The following is a 13,593-nucleotide window of genomic DNA, read 5'->3' on the forward strand; positions in this document are numbered from 1 at the left end:
CCTCAGGTCCCCTGGCCCTCCTGCGGCTCCCCGTGCCTCCCTTGTCATGGCAGTAAATCACAGGCTGGATGAGTGGGCCCTGAGTGTGTGTAAGCTCCAGGTTGTAAAAACACAAAATTGCTCCGTGGTGCATTCTACCCACACAGACTTGGCAATGTGCAAATTGGCTCCCCAGACCTGAGAGCCAAAGACAAACTCTAGCCTGTGCTGCCCTCTGCTGGTAGTCTCAGCTCATAGCCCCCCCAGGCCTCAGCCAGAGGGAAAATCCAAGGTCCGCCAGGCCTGGCAGGAAGGAGCAGGAGCAGGAGCAGGAGCAGGAGCAGGAGCAGGCCTAGGAGGCCTGCAGGAGAGTCAGCAGTCCTGAAAGGGGTACCTTGAATCTCCGCAGGTCCCCACACAGGTGCTCTGCTGGCCCCTCCCTGCTGGGGCCCGAGCATTTCTCACTGGTTTGCCCCCTCCTCTGGGATGGTGCAGGCTGGCACTGTTAACAGCAAGCCATTTTCAGATGACCTGGACTGTGCTCTCTCCCCTTTTGGGCAAGGTGAGCTTGAACTGTCCCCGAGGTGGGCTCTGGCCCCTAGCCTTCCTGGGGGTGTGGCCTTCCCCTGCTTGTTCCTCCGGGGTGCACCCTGTCATCGGCCTGCCTTTCCGCCATTGCCACACGCCCCAAATTCCTTTCTAACATGGAGTTCTAGGTGTCCTGGCCACTTTCAGTCCCCATCTCTGCAAGGGTCTCTCTCAAGAGCTCCCTGTCTCCTGGCCACTCCCAGCTGACCCGACTCCCGGAACATGAACGCGATGTATCGTGCCCGTCTGACCTCCATCAAAGCCTGCCAATTGCCAAGAGGGCGATTACAAAACTTAGCATGCAATGCAGAGCCCGGCATGGTCTGGCTCTTAACCACTGTATTCAGCTGGTGCCTTCCCTCGTTCCTACCGTGCTCACTAAACTGCCTTTGGTGTGAGTTGGCTGTCTACACAGCTGGGCTTCTGCGGAGGGCAAGGGCGGGCCAGCTGACCCAGCGTGCTGCCCACCTGGCCTTTCCTGACAAACATGCTTTGCTTGCCCGCTGGTGGCCATGCCACCACGTGCCTTGAAACCATATCCCTCCCAGGGCCACAACCAGGACAGGTGACACCAAAGTGTAAAATCTGGGTTTAAGAAACTTAATACCAGCCTGACCTGTGGTGGCGCAGTGGATAAAGCATTGAGCTGGAATGCTGAGGTCGCCAGTTCAAAACCCTGGGCTTGCCTGGTCAAGGCACATATGGGAGTTGATGCTTCCTGCTCCTCCCTCCCCCTTCTCTCTCTCTCTTTCTCACTCTCCTCTAAAAATTAATAAAAGTAAAAAAAAAAAAAAAAGAAACAATACCTAGAATACCTAGTTAACAATAACGCATTCAAACAGGGGGTATCGAATGGCGCCTGGCCTTGTTATCAGTGCCTACCAGCAAGCCACATCCTGAGTGACACAGTCAATTTGAGGGCAAGGTTTTGGGCCATTGACCAACACTGCTGGTCAGTACTCGCTCAGATGGCCTTTGTCATTGGCAGCTCAGGGTTGTAGGCTGCTCAGTCACCCAGCTGGTATGCAGAATGGCTGTGTGAGTGAGGGCAGACCCTCCAAGCAACGGTGGCATCTGGTGAGTGGAGACCTGTGGTTTCTGGCTGGGAAACATTTTACGCGCAAACCAAAGCCAACCTGGGAGGGGTGTCTACAAACAGACAAAAGCACAGTCATTCCAGGTGAAATAGAGGTGAGGAGCCCTACTTTCAGCCTTTCAGAGAGAAGCTGCTCTGAATAGTTTAAAAACCACCAACTCCAGCCTGACCAAGCGGTGGTGCAATGGATAGAGCATTGAACTGGGATGCGGAGGACCCAGGTTCGAGACTCTAAGGTTGCCAGCTTGAGTGCAGGGTCATCTGGTTTGAGCAAAGCTCACCAGCTTGGACTCAAGGTCGCTGGCTCAAGCAAGGGTTACTCAGTCTGCTGAAGGCCTGAGGTCAAGACACATATGAGAAAGCAATCAATGAACAACTAAGGTCTCACAACGAGAAAACTGATGATTGATGCTTCTCATCTCTCCCTGTTCCTGTCTATCTGTTCCTATCTATCCCTCTCTCTGACTCTGTAAAAAATAAATAAATAAAATAAAATAAAAAAAACACACCAGACTCCGGTAGGTCAACTGTTAGAACAGGAAATTGGGAAGGGAGACAAAGCCAGTTACCCAAACTGGGTATAGAGTAGGGGACAGTGAGGTCAGATGACAGCATCAGCACCTGAGTCTGCCAGCAGGGGGAGACAGAGACACATGGAAGATAGTGTATAATAAAAATGACCACAGTCCTTAGGGAAGATGTAAATCTTTGCCATACAGTAATGAATCCACTCTATCCAAAGATGAAAGTGGTAAAACTAAAACTTATAAAAATATTTTAAAAAGGCCCTGGCTGGTTGGCTCAGTGGTAGAGCGTTGGCCTGGCATGCAGGAGTCCTGGGTTCAATTCCCAGCCAGGGCACACAGGAGAAGTGCCCATCTGCTTCTCCACCCCTCCCCCTCTCCTTCCTCTCTGTCTCTCTCTTCCCCTCCCGCAGCCGAGGCTCCACTGGAGCAAGGATGGCCCGGGAGCTGAGGATGGCTCTGTGGCCTCTGCCTCAGGCGCTAGAATGGCTCTGGATGTAACAGAGTGACACCCCAGAGGGGCAGAGCATCACCCCCTGGTGGGCATGCTAAGTGGATCCCTGTCGGGCGCATGCGGGAGTCTGTCTGACTGCCTCCCCATTTCCAGCTTTGGAAAAATGCAAAAAAAAAAAAAAAATTAAAAATATTTAGACAGCTTTCCCTGTCAGAGCTCTTGAGCATAATACAATATTACTAATTTCAGGCTACTTTGAAAATTCTTGGAATACAACCTGTGTCTTTCATAGAGGTGGTAAATTACTTTCTCTTTTAAAAATAATGTTTAAATATTTTAAAATATTTTTCATATACTTAGAATGAAATATTAAGCCACACTGTTCACATTCATATGCCATCACCACTGTTGGCTCTTTTTCTGCTTGGTGGAAAAACACCAAGATCAAGTTATTCAATTCAAGATGCCATTCCTTCTGTTTTCAGTGGAAGATAGTTGTTTGCAAACTTCAAATATTTTTATCTCTTAGACATGATTTTTTTTCTTTTTCTAAATGAGAGGAGGGAAAATAGGCAGACTTCCATATGTGCCCCAACTAGGATCCACTTGGCAAAACCCCTCTAGGGCTGATGCTTGAATCAATTGAGCTATTTTTAGTGACTAAGCCTGATGCTCTCAGACCAGTCGAACTATCCTCAGTGCCTGGGGCCAATGTTCAAACAAATTGGCCACTGGTAGGAGGGGAAGAAAGAGAAAAGGGGGAAAGGGAGGGGAAGAGAAGCAGATGGTAGCTTCTCTTGTGTGCCCTGACTGGGAATCGAACCATACACCCGGGATGTCCATACACCAGGCTGATGCTCTATCCACTGAGCTACCAGCCAGGTCCTTAGACACGATATTTAAAACCCCACAACATATGAGCATTTAATGTCATCACTTTTGCATCTACTCAGCATTTATTACTCAACAATGACTGTGTATCTCTTCATTATTGGATACGAAGCAGCAGCATGGTGGAAAACATAACGGGGTTCTGTTCTGGGTTTGAGCCTTCCTGCCACTTGCCATTTGGGCTACCAGGGTCAGTTGACACCTTGGATTAGCCTAACAATTAGTTTATTCATCTCTGAACTGCAAGACAGAGTTAAATGAGACCCTGTGTATAAAACATTAGTTTTTAGCTTATAGAAAGTGACACGCCCTACCTCAAAGGCCTATTTGCCTCCCTTCTTTTGCACAAACATTTATGCCTTAAGCTTCCATAATATTGGTGAACCACTCATTTTACTAAAATAGTAGACACAGCTGTCTTTCACCAAGTAAGTTTGGGTGGAATAGTGACCAGGACTCAGACTCCTCTTTAGGGAAGCCAAGTTTTGTGTCTGTTGCTGGAATATTTTTAATGTTGTGAAATTGGAAACTAAAATAATGTACATTTAAACAAATATCCTCATGTTCTGGGCATATTTTCTTTACTAATTTTATATATTATTCTGAGAACTCTGTCACATAATTCAAGAGAAAATATATAAAAATATATGTTAGTTAGACCTGGATAAGATTCACTAAGTCAAACAAGGTCAACATGGAAAAACGCACAAAAGTAATGTGTAATTTCTAGGTATTTGGCATCTGTTGACAATTAAAAGCAATGATAGTATATAAATACCAGGGGAACATTCAAATAACAGGAAACCACAAAATTAACAGGCCTTTTGTTAAAAAAAAAAAACCCTTAAAAGTAAAAAAAAAAAAAAAATCAGATGTCATAGTGATATATATATATATTTTCACAGAGAAAGAGACAGAGGGAGGGACAGATAGAGAGAGACAGACAGGGAGAGAGATGAGAAGCATCAGTTCTTCAGTGGGGTTCCTGAAACGCACTAATGTGGGTGATTTAGCTCGAGAAGTTTGATATTGTGGAGTCTGGCAGGATGGCTTCTCCCCAGAACATACTGAAAGATGCAGAGATGATGGCACGAATCCTGAAGGCTATGAGGATTACAGAATTAGCCAAGATTTAGAAATCAGATACTGGACTTAGCCTTCTGATATGTGAGCACAATTCTAGATAATGCAGAAATTCAGTCAAGCATTGCGGGGAAAGCTATGGACGCCGATGACATGTGACGACAGTCCAGCATCGTGCTGACCAGTCTTCTACCTCTCCTCCCCCATTGGGTGTTTATTAAATGTTGCAAGGCAAAGAAATCAAATGCCCTTGCCATTGACCAAGCCACATCCAAGCCCTAGACTGCCACCTGATCGATACTTCTGAACTGTTCCAAAATATAGACTTAAGTCTTTATAAAGAAAAATATCTACTTCTGTGGAAATGGCAACAGCTCCACAGTCAGTGTCAATTCAGCTGCAGGGAGACCAAAGACTCCCACATGTGGCACACCAACCCCACAAACTATGTCAGTTTCAACTGAAGTAGGGACTCAATGTCCCTCACAAGGCAAAGGTTTACAGTCCAGATGCTCACTTCGCAGACCCCAGCTGTACAAACATCAATTTCTGCAACATCAGCAGTTCAGAATGTTCTGAATGATCATTAACTAGGTCTAAAAACATTCTTATTGTCATTAATATGGTGTCAACATAAAAGACTGCCAATGCACCATCACATGCATTGAGAAGAAAATGGGCAGATGATGACTATGATCATCTGTAATCTAGCCCTGATATATGTAACACACACACACACACATATATATATGTATATATGTGTGTGTGTGTGTGTGTGTGTGTGTGTGTGTGTGTATATATATATATATATATATATATATATATATATATATATAAAACACGTATTCAAAGGTCTTGAATCCTTTGTACCGAGAATGAAATGTTCATGCTGGAAGTTTTCAAGTTGTGATTTAGAAAACCTTAATAGTATTTAATGAATAAATATAATTACCAGAGTTTGTAACTGAGATGCATTTCCTTTAACAGAATTCATTATAGTTTTTCATTAGCCTTTAAGTGTAAAAAGTAAAGCTGTCATTCATCCAACCCCCCTCCCCCAAAAAACAAAAAAACCCTCCCTGATTTTTGTATCTATCTTGTAATCTGCTGAACTCATTTGATTTTATATGAATTACCTAGGACTTTCTGTGTAATGAGATGTCACCTGTAAATACATCTAGTTTTACTTCTTTCTTTCTCTTGCCCAATTGCCACGGTTGGAAGCTCGGGTACGATGTGGAATAGAAGTGGTGAGAAAGAACACCCTAGTTTTCTTCCTGATCTTAGGAGGAAAGCATTCAGCCTCCAGTCTGCTGCCGTGAACTGTGATGTTAGGTGTGGGCTTTTCATAGAAGCCCTTTCCCATGTTGAGGATGTGACTATTCTTATCATGAAAGGGTGCTGAGTTTTCTCAAGTGCTTTTTTTGTATCGATCAAGACAATTGTGTGGTAATTTTATCCTTTATGAACATGATCCACAGTAGTCAGGATTCCCAATTTGTGACTTTACTACTGTATCTGTTATCCCCAAATCAATCCGTGCAGCACGTGTACGATCACACGTAGACCTGTGAGGATCTGGAGTCCCGGATGTGCATGCTCTCAGCTGAGTTTGAACACGGGCAGTAACGTCTTCTGGTTCCCGCTCTCCTGCAGAGACCAGCAGAGGATGGAGAAGGTAGGGGCAGGCAGTAGAGCGCAAGAAGCTCGGGCCCTGGGGCCAGCTGAGCAGGTCTGAATTCCAACTTGGCTCCTGCTCGTGGGGCAGCCTTAGGCATGCCACTTAAAACCTCTGAACATCACTCTTTTGTACAATAAAGAAATATACGAGGAAAAATTGTTTTTAGGACTTAAGATCATGATCTATTTGACATGCACGTGTGTAAATAGACACACACTTCCCCCAGGAGCTATGGCTCTGTGTCCACTAAATCAGTATTGTTGGTGACTTTATAGGCTGTAACTACTGTGAATGAGATTTGCATATGACATTGATTTTTTGAATGTTAAACTAACGTTGCATTCCTGAGACAAATCTCATTTGGTCATGGTGTATAATCTTTTTTATATATTGCTGGATTCAGTTTGTTTTTATTTCATAACGGATATTGGTATGTAGTTTTCTTGTGATGTCTCTGTCTAGTTTTATATCAGGGTAACACTGGCCTCAAAAGATGAGTTGGGAAGTGTTCTCTTGTCTTCTGCTTTTGGGGAGAGTTTGTAAAGATTGGTGTTAATCTGTAAATGTCTGGTGGAATACAGCAGTGAAGCAACCTGGGCCTGGGATTTTAAAATTACTAACTCAATTTTTTCTTCCTTACCGACAGCTGCCTCTTTACCTTGCTCTTGGGCAGAACCAAAGGTGATAAGATACCTCCTAAGGGGAGTAAAATTCAATAAGAAAACACACGCACCTGACCTGTGGTGGCTTAGTGGACAAAGTGTCGACCTGGAATGCCAAGGTCACCGGTTCAAGGCACATACAAGAAGCAACCAATGAACAACTAAAGTGAAGCAACCATGAGTCGATGCTTCTTGCTCCCCACCCCCTCCTTTCTCTGAAAAAAGAAAATACATGTTGAGGAAGACACGTCCAATGCTTGTAAGATTCAGACGGGCAGCTACCAAGGTGATCCAGCAGCCAGCCCGTCCTGCTGCCCAGCTTCAACACAGACAGACATTTTGTCACCTCTCATGTGCTTTCATGACCTCAGACCAGAAAATTTCAGCTTGTTTTACATAAAAATCATACAAAACTCTTAACTGACATTTGTAGCAAAGTCCTATAATCACAAACGAAAGTTTGTACATTTCTAGGTTGTGTATAGATGTATAAATTTACATATCTATCTTTAAATCTATCTACACAAACAACACCCATCTCGGAGCCTGTGAGGAAGGCCGCGTATCAGAATCAAAGCGGGCCAGGAACCAGGAGGCCCAGGGCCGACTCTGCCTTACACAATGTGCCTCCAGCTGTTTCTCCTGCTGATAAAACCAGGTTAAGCCTGATGAGCACCAAGGTTCTTTTTCTGGTTCTAAAAATACAAGGACTGGCCTGACCTGTGATGGCGCAGTAGATAAATGTCAACCTGGAACGCTGAGGTTGCCGGTTCAAAACCTCGGGCTTGCCTGGTCAAGGCACATATGGGAGTTGAAGCTTCCTGCTCCTCCCCTTAACCTCTTTTCTCTCTTTCCTTGTCCTCTCTAAAATGAATAAATAAATTAAAAAAATACGATGACTTATTCTACAATAATGCCATTCCCACTGTTCTTAATCCAGAGTGGTCAAAATGAAAATATTTTCAGTATTTACAAATAAACAGATACATCCATACCTTGCTCTTACAGAAAAAATCAGCCAATTCAAAAACCTCAAAAGAGCAAAGAGGATGAGGAAGGCTGTGGTTAAATAATTCCAGTATTTCACAGTCCCTAGCTTGCCGTGAAACAGCTGCTATTAATTCTCTCTCTCTCTACACACACACACACACACACACACACACACACACGTGTGCCTTTTCACAGCACCTCACTTCACATAAGGACCGTTGCACAGGAGGCATCTAGTAATTACGATGACTTTCAAACACAAGATGGTCACTTTTCAGAAATCCTGAGCCTGTCAGAAAAGCTGAATGGCATTTCGTCAGTTGTCTCCACTGGCACGTTGCTTCTGCCCAACTGACACGAGTAACGGTGCGTATGAGGACTGGAAATGAATGCACCTGCCATCCGGCTGCACCGACAACTATCGGGTGGCATGACGCTCCCCGAACTACCGAGGTGTGAGTGGTAAACACCAAGGAAGGAGTCTTGAGAAGAAGGATAATGCCCGGCTCCTGCTGAGGTGGAGGGTGAGCCCTGGGAAGGGCCATTGCACATGACACAGGTTTGAAGGCAAGTCTTTCTTCCCAACCCTCGATGGATGTCCAGTTTAGCAATGAGAGGTTTCCCCACATTCACTTCCTGCTTTTCCTCGATGGTGTCTTCCAGTCCTGAGTATTGATACGATAAACATACTGTGAAGATTAGATGTTCCTGAAAAGGAAGAAGTAAGGGTCTGTTATTTTTATCACCGTGAAAAGTATATCAATCTTAAAATATCATTCACATGGCCCTGGCCAGTTGGCTCAGTGGTAGAGTGTCAGCCCAGTGTGTGGAAGTCTTGGGTTCAGTTCCCGCTCAGGGCACACAGCAGAAACAATTATCTGCTTCTCCACACTCCCCTCTTCTCCTCCCACAGCCATGGCTCAAATGCTTTGAGCAAACTTGACCTCCAGAGCTGAGGATAGCTCCATGGCCTCGCGATAAGCACTAAAATAGCTTGGTTGCTGAGCAATGGAGCAGCAGCTCAGACAGGCAGAGCATTGCTTGGTAGGGAACTTGCTGGGTGGATCCCAGTTGGGGTGCATGCAGGAGCCTGTCCCTGCCTCTCTGCCTCTCACTTAAATAAAAAACAAAACAGAAGATGGCGATGGAGTAGGCTGATGTACCAACTTCCACCTCCCAGAACCAAAGTGGATTACAACTTAATTTTAAGAACCATCATCTGGAAAAACCAACTTTAGACTAAATTAAGAGGACTCTTCAACCAAGGAACACTGAAGAAGGCACACTAAGACTGGTAGGAAAAGCGGAAACGTGGAGAGGGCTGCCCAGCTCCCTGGAGCAGAGCAAATGGCAGCCGGGAGAGACACGCGTGTCGGGAAGTGAGTTTAGCAGAGAGGGGAGGGTCCTGAATCCCAGGAACAAAGCCCCAGCCTGCAGCCCCAGAGCCCAGAAGAGGCGTAAGGACAGTATTTAGCTGGAAACAAGTCAAGATACTGTTTGTGAGAAAGAGACTGGTTTCTCAGACCCAGGATTCTTCTTAAAGGGACGGCACAGAACACCTCTCTCACAACCACTCACCCAGGGCTCCAGGGGACGGGGAGAGAGGAGAGGACCAGAGCAGCGAAAAGAGAGTGTAATCTAGGAGGCACAGGGAGAAACACTTTGAGAGACAGCCACTCTAAACCCTGGGACGAGTCACTCCCCAAATCTGAAGTGAATATTTCCTCTAGAAACAGCAATACCAGCAAAGGAAGCAGGACACCAGCCAAACAAGCTTTCCCATGGCACTCAGAGTAGAGTCGCTTAGAAGGAGGGAGATTTCAGGACTACAGTAGTGAGTCTTAGGGTCTGAGCTGCAGCACCCCCACTCACACGGCTGAAGGCTTGCCCAAGGGCGGGTGGCAGTGGGACGCAGAAGCGCGGTTCTGTCAGCAGGGGCGGAGGCCTGCTGGCCACAACTGAGGCCCAGGTGTGAGCTCAGTCTTACCAGGCTGAGGAGGAGGGGACACGTGAAAGTGGTCAAACCCAGCTGCGGGCCGCCTGCAATCCAGCCTGTGGGGGAAGGGCAGGAGCCCTGGAAGGAGTGGAGACCCGCCCTTGAGCAAGGGCGCAGGAGCGCAGCCTCGACCCGCCCGCAGAACCAAGGCTTGCGGCCTGAGGCAGGAGGAGCCAGCTCGAAAGTCCAGAACAGGTGGAGTCCCGAGACTGAGCGTGGGCATGCAGCCCCGCACCACTGGTGGAGCCAAGGCTTGCAGCCATCCCGTGAGCAGGCTCCTCCTGCAGGGGTGGGGCGAAAGCCTGAAATCAGGCAGACACCCGCAGTGGAGCAAAGGTGCTCACTGTTGCCTTCAGGGCTGAAGCTTGAGGCCGGGTGTGGTGCATAACTCCACCCGCGGGGGTTGGGCGAAGGCCGAGGCCACCCAGACTTGTACACCTGAGCATGTGATCACAGCCACTTCCGTGGAGAGGTGGAAACCACAGCAACAGCCCCAGTGGGCTGACACTGGCAACACCCATACCCGAACGCCCTAGGCAGCAGCAGCAGAGGGGTGGCGGGCCTGCAGACAGACCACACCTAGGGAACACAGAGGCCACACCCAGTGGACTCCAGTGGCTAAAACCTTCTTTTACACAGATAAAATGAGAAGGCAGAGAAATGCAACACAAATGAATCAAGAGAAATCCCGAGAAAAGGACCTGAATGAGTCAGATATAACCAAATTACCTGATGTAGAGTTTAAAATAATAATTGTTAGGATGCTCAAAGATCTTAGAACAATAGATGGTCATTATGAACACCTAAATAAAGAGATAGCAAATATAAAAAAGGACATTGAAATAATAAAAAAGAATCAGTCAGAAATGACAAATACAATATCAGAAATGGAGAACACAATGGAAGGAATTAAAAGCAGGATGGATGAAGCTGAGAACTGAATCAGTGAGTTAGAGGACAAGATAAATGAAGGCACGGAAGCAGAGCAGAAAAAAGAAAAGAGACTCAAAAAGTCTGAGGAAACTCTAAGAGAGCTCTGTGACAACATGAAAAGAAATAACATCCGCCTGACCTGTGGTGGCGCAGTGGATAAAGCGTCAACCTGGAAATGCTGAGGTCGCTGGTTCGAAACCCTGGGCTTGCCTGGTCAAGGCACATATGGGAGTTGATGCTTCCAGCTCCTCCCCCTTCTCTCTTTCTGTCTCTCCTCTCTCTCTCTCTCCCTCTGTCTCTCCCTCTCTAAAAATGAATAAATTTAAAAAAAAAAAAAAAAAAAAAAAAAAAAAAAGAAATAACATCCGCATCATAGGGTTTCCTGAAGAAGAAGAAAAAAAACAAGGGATAGAGACTTTTTCAAACATATCATAGCTGAAAACTTCCCTAAATTAAGGGAGGAAAACGTCTCACAAGTTCAAGAAGCACAGAAAACTCCATTAAAGAGAAACCCAAAGAAATCTACACCAAGACACATCATAATTAAAATACCAAAGCTAAGTGATAAAGAGAAAATATTAAAAGCTGCTAGAGAAAAAAAGGCTATCACCCACAAAGGAGCCCCCATAAGGATGACTTCCGACTTCTCAACAGAAACACTTGAGGCCATAAGGGAATGGCAAGAAATATTCAAAGTACTGCAGAACAAGAGCCTACAACCAAAACTATCATCCAGCAATTTAAAATTGAAGGAGAAATGGCCCTGGCTGGTTGGCTCAGTGATAGAGCGTCGGCCTGGCATGCAGGGGACCCGGGTTCGATTCCCGGCCAGGGCACATAGGAGAAGCACCCATTTGCTTCTCCACCCCCCCTCCTTCCTCTCTGTCTCTCTCTTCCCCTCCTGCAGCCAAGGCTCCATTGGAGCAAAGATGGCCCGGGTGCTGGGGATGGCTCCTTGGCCTCTGCCCCAGGTGCTAGAGTGGCTCTGGTCGCGGCAGAGCGACGCCCCAGAGGAGCAGAGCATCGCCCCCTGGTGGGCAGAGCATCGCCCCTGGTGGGCGTGCCAGGTGGGTCCCGGTCGGGCGCATGCGGGAGTCTGTCTGACTGTCTCTCCCCGTTTCCAGCTTCAGAAAAATACAAAAAAATAAATAAATAAAGTTGCAAGAAATGCTAAGGGGCTTGTTGTAAACAGATCAAAGAGAAATACATTTTTAAAGAATAAAATGACAATAAACAATTACATATCAATAATCTTAAATGTAAACGGATTAAATGATCTGATCAAAAGACATAGGGTAGCTGCGTGGACAAGAAAACAGGACCCATACATATGCTGTATACAAGAGACATACCTTAAAACAAAAGATGCACATAGACTGAAGATAAAAGGATGGAAAAAATATTTCACGCAAATGGAAATAAAAAAAAAGCTGGGGTAGCAATACTTATATCAGACAAAATGGACTTTAAAACAAAGGCTATAGTAAGAGATAAAGAAGGTCACTACATAATGATAAAGGGAGCAATCCAACAGGAAGATATAACTGTTATAAATATCTACGCACCTAATATAGGAGCACCTAAATACATAAAGCAGACTCTGATGGATTTAGAGGGCGAGATCAACAGCAATACTATAATAGTAGGGGATTTCAATACCCCACTAACATCACTAGATAGATCCTCAAGAAAGAAAATTAACAAAGAAACAGCAGACTTAAAGGACATATTAGATCAACATGATTTAATAGATATCTTCAGAACCTTTCACCCTAAAGCAGCAGAATATATATTCTTTTCAAGTGCTCATGGTACATTCTCTAGGACAGACCACACGTTAGGGCACAAAAGCAGTCTCAACAAATTTAAGAAGATTGAAATCATATCAAGCACTTTCTCTGATAGCAATAGAATGAAACTAGAAATCAATCACAACAGAAAAACTGAAAAATACTCAAACACTTGGAAACTAAATAGCATGTTATTAAATAATGAATGGGTTAACAATGAGATCAAAGAAGAAATAAAAAAATTCCTAGAAGCGAACAATAATGAGCATACATCAACTCAAAATTTATGGGACACAGCAAAAGCAGTCTTGAAAGGGAAGTTCATAGCATTACAGGCATACCTTAAGAAGCTAGGAAAAGCTCAAATAAACAACTTGACCCTTCATCTAAAAGAACTAGAAAAAGAAAAGCAAGTAAAGCCCAGAGCTAGTAGAAGGAAGGAAATAATAAAGATCAGAGTGGAAATAAATGACATAGAGGCTAAAGAAACAATACAGAGGATCAATTAAACCAGGAGCTGGTTCTTTGAAAAGGTAAACAAGATCAATGAACCTTTAACCAGACTCACCAAGAAAAAAAGAGAGAGGACTCAAATAAAATCAGAAATGAGAGTGGAGAAATAACAACTGACACAACAGAAATACAAAATATTGTAAAATACTATGAAGAACTGTATGCCAAAAAACTAGACAACCTAGATGAAATGGACAAATTCCTTGAAACATATAATCTTCCAAAAATTAATCTGGAAGAATCAGATAACCTAAACAGACCGATTACAACAAATGAGATTGAAACAGTTATCAAAAAACTCCCAAAAAAGAAAAGTCCTGGGCCTGATGGCTTCACAAGTAAATTCTATCAAATATTCAAAGAAGAACTAACTCCTATCCTTCTCAAGCTATTTCAAAAAATTCAAGAGGAAG

At 44.9% G+C, this 13,593-nt stretch overlaps 1 protein-coding gene and 1 pseudogene across 2 annotated transcripts in view; one reads left to right on the forward strand and one right to left on the reverse strand.

Annotated features, from left to right (window-relative positions):
* The first annotated feature begins 465 nt into the window (after positions 1 to 465).
* Positions 466 to 5,339, forward strand: LOC136315031 (transcription initiation factor TFIID subunit 9-like; annotated as a pseudogene).
* Positions 5,340 to 5,444: 105 nt separating this feature from the next.
* MALT1 (MALT1 paracaspase) overlaps positions 5,445 to 13,593 on the reverse strand; it is a 65,032-nt gene continuing 56,883 nt past the window's right edge. For both annotated transcript variants that reach the window (XM_066246516.1, XM_066246515.1), the window contains one exon: positions 5,445 to 8,656. In XM_066246516.1, coding sequence (XP_066102613.1) covers positions 8,216 to 8,656 — 441 coding nt within the window. In that variant the 3' untranslated portion in view covers positions 5,445 to 8,215. The remainder of the gene's footprint in view (positions 8,657 to 13,593) is intronic.

Source organism: Saccopteryx bilineata, chromosome 11 (assembly GCF_036850765.1).
Source record: "Saccopteryx bilineata isolate mSacBil1 chromosome 11, mSacBil1_pri_phased_curated, whole genome shotgun sequence".
Lineage (NCBI taxonomy): Eukaryota > Metazoa > Chordata > Mammalia > Chiroptera > Emballonuridae > Saccopteryx > Saccopteryx bilineata.